This window comes from Lithobates pipiens, unplaced genomic scaffold, assembly GCF_037356315.1.
Source record: "Lithobates pipiens isolate NorthernLeopardFrog02 unplaced genomic scaffold, aLitPip1_a1.2 Scaffold_18, whole genome shotgun sequence".
Classification (NCBI taxonomy): Eukaryota; Metazoa; Chordata; class Amphibia; order Anura; family Ranidae; genus Lithobates; species Lithobates pipiens.
The window spans coordinates 611,122,180-611,135,177 of NW_027507758.1; the positions used below are offsets into that span (position 1 = coordinate 611,122,180).

General features: G+C 43.5%; 1 protein-coding gene across 4 annotated transcripts in view; it reads left to right on the top strand.

Moving 5' to 3' along the window:
• Positions 1 to 5,664, top strand: part of LOC143989249 (uncharacterized) — a 175,207-nt gene extending 169,543 nt beyond the window's left edge. For all 4 annotated transcript variants that reach the window (XM_077489321.1, XM_077489319.1, XM_077489320.1 and 1 more), the window contains one exon: positions 5,528 to 5,664. In XM_077489321.1, the coding sequence (XP_077345447.1) occupies positions 5,528 to 5,548 (21 nt within the window). In that variant the 3' untranslated portion in view covers positions 5,549 to 5,664. The remainder of the gene's footprint in view (positions 1 to 5,527) is intronic.
• The last annotated feature ends 7,334 nt before the right edge of the window (positions 5,665 to 12,998 follow it).

The following is a 12,998-nucleotide window of genomic DNA, read 5'->3' on the forward strand; positions in this document are numbered from 1 at the left end:
CAAAGCTAGGCCACCCATCCTGTCTCCCACCCTCTCCCACTCCTGCTCCTTATGGGACGGCCTTCGCAGGGAGCTGTCCCTGATCTTCTCAATAAGCCCCCTGGCTCACATCTTTCGCAATCCTGATTTTCCTCCTGGCCTTAATATTATTGCCTTCAAATGGTGGTTGGACAAGGGACTATACCGGATAGGACATTATTTTACCTTAAAGGGACCAATCTCCCTTGCCCATTGTATCGAACACTTAGAGCTCCCTGAATCAGAGAGATTTCGCTTCCAGCAAATATCTCATTTTTTACACTCGCTTTGGAAGAACAAGCCCCTTCCTCCCCTTTTTCCTGAATACGAAACCTGGTGCGGTAGAATCGGGGAGCAGAGGGGCGGCATATCAGTAATCTACTCTGCCCTCACTGTCCCAACGGGCAAATCCCCTTATATGACAGCATGAGAGACCGACCTCCAAACCTCCGGCAGTCTGGAGACCTGGCAGACGGCCCTAGCCAGATCCTTTTGTGGGATACAAAACATCTCACTTATGGAAGCTAGTATTAAATTGATAACCAGGTGGTATCTCACTCCCGCCAAGTTAGCCAAAATTTATCCCACGGCAAACCCTTTATGTTTTAGAGGGTGTCAACTTCGTGGCTCCATGGTCCACATCTGGTGGGAATGCCCTAGGCTGCGATCATTCTGGAATAAAATCTTTATCTTGAGTTTCAGGGTAACAGGCTGCCGGGTCCCCAGAACTCCTGAGGTTGCGTTGCTAAATGCTCCTGTTCCTTCGCTACCTATAAACGTTCAGAAACTGACCCACTTTATCCTTTTAGGTGCCAAAATTGCGATTGCCACCACTTGGAAACAACCCAGGCCCTCTCTCCTCACAGTGAAGAGGAAGATATCCTGGATTATGTCCCAAGAAAAATTGTCAGGCATCCTGTTGGATACCACACCTAAATTTAGAAAGGTGTGGGATCCTTGGGCCCGGTACATGGGAATATCCCTACTGCCGGGAGTGCCCCCAGGCTCTCCCCAGAAGTCACGACCTTAACCATAGAGTTTACCCTCTCTGACTGAGTGGTAGACAACCTAGCTTCACACCCTTTCACTCCTCTTCGGAAGTAGCTCCCCTGCCCCTCTGTCCTATTCTCTTCATCCTTTCTTTCCTCTTCTATTCCTTTAGATCACTTTACTTATGAGTACCTCAACAGAGCAATAAATGACAGGTTTACCATACAGACAGAATTCTTTTTGGGGAGCTCCCTGTGCGTTGCCCACTGGATACTCTCTCCTTGTGGGAGGTGGGGGATCCGGGGGACTGCACCCCTACCCTGACACAGCAAGATCCCTATTAGGGGTGTCGGGGGGGGGGTCTTATGGTTGCTCCCCCAGACAGATGCTATTAACGGGCTCCTCACAGGGCGCTACCCTTCGGTTTCTCACTTGGCCCCTATCGCCTCAAAGGGATAGGATGTCTGAACTTTTTTTTTTTCGTCATTATTTTGTTTGCACTACTGTCTGTTTGAATTTTTACTTGCACTAGGGCAGCAGGCCTACCCTGCTGGAGTCTGTTTGTTAATTTACGTATGTATTTGAAAGTGCCTTTTTCACAAAATTAAAACCTTGTGAAAGTAAAAGATTTAATTTAAGTCAAATAGGTTAAATTTATAGATGCATAACACAGCCCTAACCCATAATAAAATAACTTTAATGCAGCATACACATGACCGTTTTTTCCGTTAGAATAAACTCTGACAGTTTTTCTGATGCAGTTCTGGTGAAATGGACTTGCCTACACACGATCACACCAAAGTCTGATCGTTTGGAACGTGGTGATGTACAACATGTACGACTGAACTAGAAACATTTATTTTCAATAGCCAGTAGCCAATAGCCTTGCGTTATTTTTGGTCCGTTGGAACAGCATACAGACGAACGGTTTTACCGACAGGAATTGATTCCATCAGAAAGATTTAAAACATGTTCTATTTCTAGGTCCGTCAGAATTTTCAAAAGAAAAAGTCAGATCAAGCCCACACACGATCGGAATATCCGATGAAATGATTCCGTCTGACCTCTTTTTGCCGGAAAGTCCGACCACGTGTACACGGCATTAGAATAAAGTTGGACACCCTCCACATACAAAAATGTATATTATATTATTTATATTATTTGTGTCATGTTGCATTAAATTTTTTCTTTTTTTTTCTTTTGCGGAGAGAAAAATATCTCAAATAGCAATAAAATATATAAGAGTTTTTTTTTTCTCAAAATGCTTAATTTTGACACATTTGGGAAAGGGAATGGTAATTTTTCTGTAAAATAAATAGCTTTTTAGAAAGCTGGCTTAAATAGACCAGATTAGCTGGAGATCACAGTACAACACACAGCTGAAGAAAGAATCAACAGATTCAGAGCTAGTGCTAGACTTTCTTAGGGCCGGTTCACACAGGGGCGACCCGTCAGGCGATGTAGCCGCCTGACAAGTCGCATCCCGCTCTATGCAATGGAACCGTTCTAATCAGAGCAACTCAAGTGGCTCCGACTTAGAAAAAGGTTTCTGTACGACTTTTGGGGCGACTTGCATTGACTTCTATACAGAAGTCATTTCACAAGCCGCCGCTAAAGTCGGATCCCGGTTGCCTGAGGCAGTCGCGCTGAAAGTCGTGCTGCCTCAGTGTGAACAGGCTCTTAATGGAAAGTCTAGCAGTCTCCAAACATAACAATGTGAGATGCTTATTTGTTAAATGCATTGAAAGATTTCAAAAAATAATAAAGAAAAAACAATATAATGCACCAGTTTAAAAGCTTTCAAGAAAAAAAAGGCCCGGGTGACAGTTTGCTTTATACTTGTAGCTTTTGGTGGTAGGAGCACTGACAGAGCGGGCAAGGTACCTCTTACATTCTCTCTAACCCCAGCCTTGGTGTGCCTAGTGTGGCTATGCTAACTGAGTTTGTCAGTTTGATACCAAGGTTAGCCAGTCAACTGGGGTAGGAGTGGGGTATTGCAGGATATTTGTATAAGTTGTTGTATCACTATAAATCTGTCCCTAGTGGCCAAAGCATTGTAATATTGGGCATCATCACCATTATACTCCAGCATCATCATAATAACCCATAGTTGCATTATTTTAAAAATGCTCAATTAGATAGCAGGCCATGCAGCAATCACGAAACAGAGCAGGTACGCCACCATGCTGTACTGCTTGCCATGCTGAGAATGGGATATGCCCAGAGAATATCATATAAGCAGTTGTTGCTTAGAAGAACCCTGTTTCTATAGTGAGCTTTCCAAGAAAAGGTCTACCTGCCACCGGGGCTAGGGAAGAACACTTCATTTCTGAGAAATAGTCTCCCGAAGTCCAATGGGAAAACAACACTTTTTGGAACTGATTTCTTGGGTCCACAGGTGCTCTCATGTGTTCTTCCTGCTGATTTCACTACAGAAGGCAGAGGTAGAGCTGGGGTCAGAAAGTGTATAAGAGAGAAAGGGTCTCTTTAACCACTTTAGTACCGGGCACTTTCACCCCCTTCCTGCCTAGGCTAATTTTCAGCTTTCAGTGCTGTCACACTTTGAATTTGTATCTTTTTATTTTTTTTTAGATAGAGCTTTCTTTTAGTGGTATTCAATCACCACTGGGTTTTTTTATGTTTTGCTACCAAACATTAAAAAAATAAGTTTTTCTTTTCAGTTTTTGCAAACAAATTTTGCAAACAAGTAATTTTTCTCCTCCACTGATGTGCGCTGATGAGGAAGCACTGAAAGGGCTGCACTGATGAGGTGGTACTGATGAAGAGGCACTGATGAGGCTGCACTGATATGCGGAACTAATATTCACTGATAGCCAGCATTGATGGGCACTGATAGGTGGTACTGATGCGCACTGATAGGTAGCATTGACAGGCACTTATTGTCAGAAACCATGAATCAGACTGAAACAGAAGTACAGTTAAATCACACTTGTTTAATAATAATAAAAACGGGTAAACAGAGCAAACGTAATCAAAACATAGCCAGTATTCAGGAACCGGAACGGATAGTTAGACAAGCCAAAGCGTCAGGGAGCCAGAGATGAGCATAGTAGAACAGCAAGCAGGATCTGGAGCCAGAAGGAGTGTCAACCAATCAAGCCTTTAAACACTTCAGCCCTGGAAGGATTTACCCCCTTCCTGACCAGAACACTTTTTGTGATTCGGCAATGCGTCGCTTTAACTGATAATTGCACGGTCATGTGACGTTGTACCCAAACAAAATTGATGTCCTTTTTTTCCCACCTTTGCGGTTTTTATTTTTTGCGCTATAAACAAAAAGTTTTGATAAAAAAGCATTATTTTTTACTTTTTGCTATAATAAATATCGGGCAAAAATATATAAAAAAAAAATTTCCTCAGTTTAGGCCGATATGTATTCTTCTACATATTTTTGGTAAAAAAAAAATGCAATAAGCTTATATTGATTGGTTTGCGCAAAAGTTATAGCGTCTACAAAATAAGGGATAGTTTTATGGCATTTTTATTTTCATTTTTTTTATTAGTAATGGCGGTGAGCTGCAATTTTTATCAGGATAGCAACATTATGGCGGACACATCGGACATCTTTTAGACTATTTTGGGACACCATTGTCATTTATAAAGCGATCAGTGCTATAAAAATGCACTGATTACTGTCTAAATGACACTGGCAGTGAAGGGGTTAACCACTAGGGGGCAATAAGGGGTTAGGTGAGCCCAAGGGAGAGATTATAACTGTGGGGGGAAGGGGCTACCACTGACATGACAACAATCACTGCTCTCGATGACAGAGAGCAGTGATCTCTGTCCTGTCACTAGATAGAATGGGGAAATGCTTTTTTTACAAAAGCATCTCCCCATTCTACCTTTCGATCGCAGCACGATTGTGGGCACCCGGTGGACATCGAGTCCGTGGGACCTACAGTGCCGCTTCTTAATTGGGACGTACCCGTACGCCCTTTTTCCCACCAGCGCCATTCTGCCAACGTATATCAGCGTGCGCTGGTCAGGAAGCGGTTAACAGGAACACAGGATAGCGTCTCTAGAGATGTGATCAAGGCGAAGGCAGAGATCATCTGGACTGGACGGCTTAACTAGGCAGGACTGACGAGCAGGATATCATCAACAGGTGAGTCACTGTGGAGAGATAGGAGCTGGCAGTTTGCCGACAGCTGAGTGGCCAGCTTTGAGAAAGAAGGGCTGAGCCCAGCCCTGACACTTATCGACAAGAAGTGATTTATCTGTACAGTACCCTCCGAGTTTCAAAATTATTTCTCTTTAATCAGCTGTTACCACCCTAGGAGAATGAGTACAATAAATACTATATGTACCGTATGTATGCATACATATTTTCTTTTCATTTCTTCTTTATAGATGACAGAGTTTCAGATCTCTGCCATATTGTGAAATATACATATTTATTTATTATTTTGAGACTTTATTGCATGCACAGTTGTTGCTAACACTTCTTTTTTATGTTTTTTGATTATTGAATGTCATTTTTTTTAACCATCCACAGAATAAACCTACAGTGGAGTGAGATACATCGATGACAGACCAACACTATCATCCTGAGCCCTTGGTGTCCACATGGAATTTATTTTCACAGATGACCCCATAGCTAATATGAATAATAAAGTGTAATCCAGTATCATACCAGATTTGTGTTTTTATCTATATAATTATCTCACTGAAACGGTCAAATATCTGAACTGTTCAAGCACCATGAGCAGCTTTGCAGAACCTGAAGGTCAACTTGAAATGTTTAAGAGACTGTCCACCCAAAAGAATATATAAACTGCCTGGTTGGCTTAATCACTGATGGCTGCATATTCATTGGAGAGCCCAGTTGTGAGTTCCTGACTCCTTTCCAGCCCTCCTCTATGGGCAGAGTCATAAACTCAGCACAGAGATGGTGGAAACCCCTAATAATGGACACAACAGGTGTACGTAACCAGGAACTTAATCCAGACATGATGAGATCCCCTCATAATGAGCACAGCAGGTGTGCAGACCTAGGAACTCTGCACATAGATGGTGGGAACCCCTCATAATGTTAACAGTAAGTGTGCAGATCCAGATACCATGTGCACAAATGGTAGGGACTCCTCATAATAGGCACAGAAGGTGTCCTATGCATCCATTGGTTTTATTCATTTTCAATAAAGGAATCTTATCATCATTTTTGTGTGGGTGTGCAGCCAATCCAAAGTCTTCCGTTCTATGTCCTATGCACTAGTTAAGTCCCTGGCTCTTTCTGCCCAATGGAGTCTAAATTCTTGATGTCATCAAGACAGATGCAGAGTCCATAACCTTGCACAGGGCATGAGCATGCCAAAGGACAGTCCATTGCATCATTGGCACTGTATACTGTGGAAGCGGAGGATCGGGTAAATAACATTTTTGTGTCGGGTAAATAAAAAATTCTCCCCTAGACTAAACACACAGTTAGCCCTTGTGAGCACAGCTCCACTGCAAAGGATACTTCAGATATTAATAACATAAATAACGTGTGACACTACTGATATATTATAACATAACTCCAACTGAGTTACATATACCTGTTACATATATCTGTGAACATAAATGTGTCCAAACCAAGAAATGTTATGAATAATTATGAAGAAAAAAACAAATGTGAGAAACCTTATAATAATGAAAATACGGAAATGCCAATAAATGCATAAAAATGCTACATCAAAGTGTCCAAAAAGCTTAAATGAGCCCCAAAAACTGTGATCTGATTGTTGTAAAAGTGCATAGTACAAGACCTGTATCAAAGTCCACCACAGATTCTTGCACAATTCCAGACTCCCAAGTCTGATCTTCAATGAGAGCTTCCCATGCAACAAAACAGAATTCTTAAGTTACAGGAGATCTAATGCCGCGTACACACGGTCGGAGAATCCGTCGGAATGCGTCTTATCGGACCGTGTCGTCAGATAATCCGACTGTGTGTGGTATGCATCGGACTGATTCCGTTTGAATCTTCGTCGGACCCAATTTTCCAACATGTTGGAAATATTTCCCAACCAACTGGGCCGGTCGGACGTAATCCAATCATGTGTAGAGAATTTTGATCGGACCAAGTGCCACGCATGCTCAGATCAAATTCCTACATCAAAGCTATTGGCTACTAGCCTTAATCTAGTCCCATCGTAACAAAATTACGTCATCACGTTCTGAAAGATCAGATTTTTCGACAACTTAGTCCGATTGTGTGTATGCAACAGTTTCGGACACAATCCGTCAGACTAAATCTGACGGACAAAATCCAACGGATTTGGTTGGCAGAATCTCCGACCGTGTGTACAGGGGCTAAGACTGTTTGATTCATTCAAAGAGTTACATTTACCAGCTCCCTTTAAAGTAGAAATAAAGGAAAAACCTTTTTTTTTCATTTTGGATAGAGTAAGGGAGGGTTATAACCCCTGTCAGAATTTTTCTGCCATCTGTGTCCTATTACAGTGACTTCTCTTTACTTCCTGCCCCATAGGGATGAGCCCGATGTTTGAGTTGAGTCGTTCGCTCACAAACAAACCGAACATATGGGGCATTCGCAGCAAATTCGAGCACCGTGGAATGCCCCATAATGCACAGCAAGTTCTCAGTGCATTGACGTCTGATGATTGGCCAAAGCATGCACCTGACCTGCATGCTTTGGCCAATCACAGCCCACTCTGCTGCGAGAGCCAGAATTGCCCCACACTATATAAGGCTGCTTACATACCAGCCTTGTATAATGTGTGGATGGAGATAGATTGAGCTAGATTAGGCAGGCAGATTAGTTAGTGGCGTGCAGGCAGTGTATTTAATATATATATATATACTGTATGCAGTCTAATATATATATATATATATATATATATATATATATATATATATATATATTAGGAGTGAGCCGAACACCCCCCGATTCGGTTCGAAACAGAAAATCCGAACATGCCAAAAAGTTTGTTTGAATATGTGAAATATTCCTATAATTATCGTGATTGGGGGGTGTCTATAGTATGCCTGTAAAGTGGCACAGTTTTCATGTGTTTTGAACAATACCACAGTAAAGTTACATTTCTAAAGGAAAAAAAGTAATTTAAAACGCGAAGGTATTGTCGGGTCCTGGCAGATAAAAATTATTGAGAAATACTGCATGGGTCAGCCACCCCCCCCCCCCCCCCAGCCCATTACAAGGCTCTTTGGGTCTGGTATGGATATTAAGGGGAACACCGCACCCAAATTTAAAAAAAATGGCTTGGGAGGGCCCCCCAGGCACTATATACTCTGAACAGAAGTATATATACTATACGGCCTGCCCTATATACTCTGCAGAAAATTGGGCCTTAGGTGTTGGTGGTGCCAGAAGACTGTAACCCCTCCCAGTTACTCTTATTGGGTGCAGGAACAGGCCCTACTGTTAAATATTACTGTAATTACATGTCCGTGTTAAACATGGGCGGAAAAATGTGTCCTTTGGTGGTGGTGCCACAACACTGTAACCCCTCACAGTTACTCTTGTTGGGCGCAGGAATGGGCCCTGCTGTGAAATATTAGATCAAAAAATTTAATTACAATACAGTGCAGCCATAGTGCAGTTGCTGCTACTTTTCTGGTGGTGTACACAGTACACAATACAGTGCAGTGTGGTTTTCCAAAACAAAATATACATCATGTCCGGAAGTCCACCAAGGAGAGGCAGATGCACACAGGCCAATAAAAGAGGGCAAGCAGGCTCTGTGTCTACAGTCAACGGTGCTGGTCTTGGACATGGTGCATCCTCTGCAGGTGGCTGTGGGGCATGCTTGTCCTATTTATCTGCTGCTGGCCATGTTATTGAGCCAGAACATGCAGAAGATTTGGTGGACTGGATAACAAAGCCATCCTCATCCTCCTCATCCTCTGTCAACCAGGCTCAGAGTAGTTTGCCTTCCTATGCAGCTGCCAAAGCGGTCTATTGCACCGGCTCCTTGTCCACAGTCACGCCTTTGTTCTGTAGCCCCACCATGATGCACAGAGGAGTCCTTCAAACTATTTGACCACAGTGTCGGGTACATGCTGCTGGAGGATGCGCAGTGATTTGAAGGCTCCGATGTTGGTTCCCAGGTTGAGCTTAGAGAGAGGGGGGCCCAAGAAGGACAAGAAACTGGCAGTTATGTTACCAACGCTGCAGCATACTGCCAAGTTTTCTCCAGTGACAAGGAGGGAGGGGATGATGAGGTCACTGACTCTACTTGGGAGCCTGAAGAAAGAGAGGCAGGATGTTCTCTAGGGGGCATCTAAAGGTCAGCCACCCTACTGCATCACACCGCAGAGCTTCACAGGTGCAGGGCACTGCTGACTCCCCCCTAATTTTGAAAAGTTCCTTGGTGTGGGGCTTTTTTGATAGGTGTGCAGTAGATCGCACCGTCGCTGTTTGCAACCTATGTCTAAAGCAGATCAAGCATGGTCAAAACAGGGCACCACATGCTTGACCAGACATATGGCAACCTCCCATGCAGTCTGTACTATATTTGAGATTTAATATCTCTCAGATATGATTTGGATTAAATGAGAATTATTTGACCATGAGTGAAAGCTTTAAACACAATAACAACATTTATTGGTGAGTGCTAGTTGAAATACACAACCATCTATCTATAGTCTACACACCAAGGAAGTAAATATTAGGTTAAAATAAGAGAATCACATGAAGGAATACAGAGTATATGCTTTAAAACATTAATCTACAAACATATTTATTTACAAGTAAAATGCTGACTTTTCCCATAATTACCCTTTTCACCAAGGTTCCGTTTTGATTGCTGCTCTCCCATAAAAGTGTGTTTCCCTCTCATCTAATCTGTGTATATCATTACAGGCTGATGCCTCATTGGTTGGCATATTGTGGCTCTGATTTGTGAGCAATCCCTATACATTGCATAAGTCAGCCCCCTTTAATGCAAATCCTTGTGACTATTCTGAGCAGGAGATTAACTTGAATTTTCTCGGGAAATTAAATATTTATTATGGGTTGGCCTCTCTTCATTGCATATCCCAGCATGGGATCCTTTGGCGTGAATATGTGTAAAACAATGAGTTTTGGATCCCATTGGTTGAATAAACAAGCCTAGGTACCGACTTGTCTGGTCTACCAGAGATTTCTGTGAAGATACTATGTTCCTCCCTATATAGATACAAGCTAAATATTTTCATAATTACAATATTTTACAGCTATTAAAGGAGATTTCACATAAACTCATAAGGCAACGTCCATTTGCAACAGCACTTGAAAGACCCACATCACAGAAAAAGGCGGACTTCTCCTTGCTCCTCACCTGGGATCTCCAACCCTACTATACCTCCAGTCCTCTCAAAAACCTGCACTTAGAGGAATAAAGGTATAGCAATAGTTGTCCCAAATACTTGCAGCCAATCTTCTAGCAGTACAACACAATCTGATTTTAGCAGGCAAATTTCCCTATCCCAGTTGCTAAACCTTAAAAAGACATTCGGTCCCAGCCATCCACATGCTCAACGTCTGAATGTTAGCTTGGTCAAATTGCTAGCACTGCAACTACTGCCTTTTCAGCTGGTAGACTTTCCCCCCTTTCATGAATTGGTGGAATGTGCTGCACCTCAGTGGCGGGTTCCAAAATGCAATTTCTTTCCACGGAAGGCCATTCCGGCTCTCTACCAGCATGTGGAAGGCAACGTTTTTGTCTTGTTGGACAGGGCGGTCAGCAGTAAGGTGTATATTACCGCTGACTAATGGTCTAGCAGGCATGGGCAGGGATGTTATCTTTCCTTCACGGTGCACTGGGTAACTCTGCTGGCAGCTGGGAAGGATGCAGGACAGGGTTCAGTATTGTTGGAGCTTGTTCCGCCCCCTTGCCTCCATAATGATAGTTGTGATTCTGCCATAGCTCTCTCCTTTACCCCCTCCTCTTCTCCTATCTCTATGGCCTCTTCTGCAGATTTGTCCTCTGAACCAGTGGTGCTCCATAAGTGTTCAAGGGGCTACACAAGCATGAGTTACATAGTAGGTGAGGTTGAAAAAAGACATAAGCCCATCAAGTCCAACCTATGTGTGTGATTATGTCAGTATTACATTGTATATCCCTATATGTAGCGATAATTCAGGTGCTTATATAATATTTTCTTGAAACTATTGATGCCCCCCGATGAGACCACCACCTGTGGAAGGGAATTCCATATCCTTGCTGCTCTTACAGTAAAAAACCCTCTATGTAGTTTAAGGTTAAACTACTGCTTAGGGGACAAGAGCCACACTGGGGCAGAGGTGGTTGATGCCACTCGAGCTTCAGCCAGGAATGGTTGTATGTGACAATGGCACCAACCTTCTCTCCGCCCTCTGACAGGGGCACTTGAAACCATGTTTGGCATACGTCCTGAATTCGGTGGTGCAGCGGTTCTTAAGCAGGTACTTAGGCTTACAAGATCTCCTGAGGCAGGCCAGAAAAGTCTGTGGTCATTTCCGCCGGTTATACAGTACCAGTGCTCGGCTGGCTGACATTCAAAGGGAATGAAACCTGCCCACCAACTGCCTCATTTGTGACATGTCTACCAGGTGGAACTCAATGTTGACAATGCTGCAGCGGCTGTACATGCAGCAGAGGGCCATAAATGAGTACCTGTGTGAGTATGGCACCAGGACAGGGTCAGGGGAGCTTGGCTTCTTTTCCCCACGCAAGTGGCTGCTGATAAAGGATGCATGCACTGTCCTGTCACCATTTGAGGAGGCCACGAGGATAGTAAGCACCGACAAAGCATGCATCGGTGATACTGTCACTCTTGTTTTCCTGTTGGAGCACACGCTTCATGAAATAGACAGGGCACTTGAGGCAGAACAGGAAGAGGAGGACTTCCATACCTCTCAAGACCCCCAGTGATATTCCAGATATTAATCCTGCAGGCCCGTCAAACACACAGGGAGAAGAGGAGGTTGTTACGGATCATGTGATCCCTAGTGACCCAGAGGACTCAGAATTGAATGTCTCTGCAAACTTTTGCAGGCTTTGCAGAATCAGGGAGGCCATGCAGCGTAAGGACCCTAGAATTTGTGGTATCAAAGAGGGGGATCATTATTGGCTGGCAACCCTTCTTGATACACTTTACAAAGGTAAGGTTGCAGAACTTATCCTGCCTTCGCAGAGGGAGCAGAGAATGAAACATCTTCAGGAGGCCTTGAAGAAAGGTTTGTGCAATGCATTTCCAGACCCTGGCAGGTTACAATTTCCTGGTGCTGGGCAATGTGTTGCTGAGGCTTTGTTGAGTCAGAGGAAGAGCGGTGGAGAAGGTGGCCAGCTGACCAATGCTTTTAGACAATTTCTCAGTCCTCAGCGCCAAGGTCTGATCAGTTCAAGCAACCATCGCCAGTGTCTGCATTACATGGTGCAGAAACATCTAGGGGCAAGAGCAGACTTGGAGACCTTTCCAACAGAGCATCCACTGGGTTACTGGGTCTTGAGGATGGACCACTGGTCAGAACTTGCTCAATATGCAATTGAGCTACTGGCCTGTCCTACATCCAGTGTGCATTCTGAATGCACATTCAGTGCCACTGAAGGGTTTGTAACGGATCAAAGAGTGCGCCTTTCCACAGACTCTGTTGATAGGCTCACATTCATAAAAATTAATCAGTCTTGAATCAGCAGCTATCAAGCATCCGATGCTGATATAACCGATTGAATTTGCCTATTTAGCCTATGCTGACTATCCCATTTCTCCCCAATCTTGATGATGCTAGCTTCCAACAATATTTTTGATTTAGGGCACCACCATCCCTGCCTAAGGCCCAATTTTTCTGTCCCTGTTTAACAGGAGCATGTACCGTATTTATTGGCGTATAACACGTGCCAGCGTATAACACGCACCCCAAGTTTAGGAGGGAATTTAAAAGAAAAAAAACTTTTAGGAGGGAAGTTTAGGGAAAAAAAAATTACATTTAAATGCCCATCAATGCAGAATTATCAGTGTCATTTGCAGCCTTGCATTGC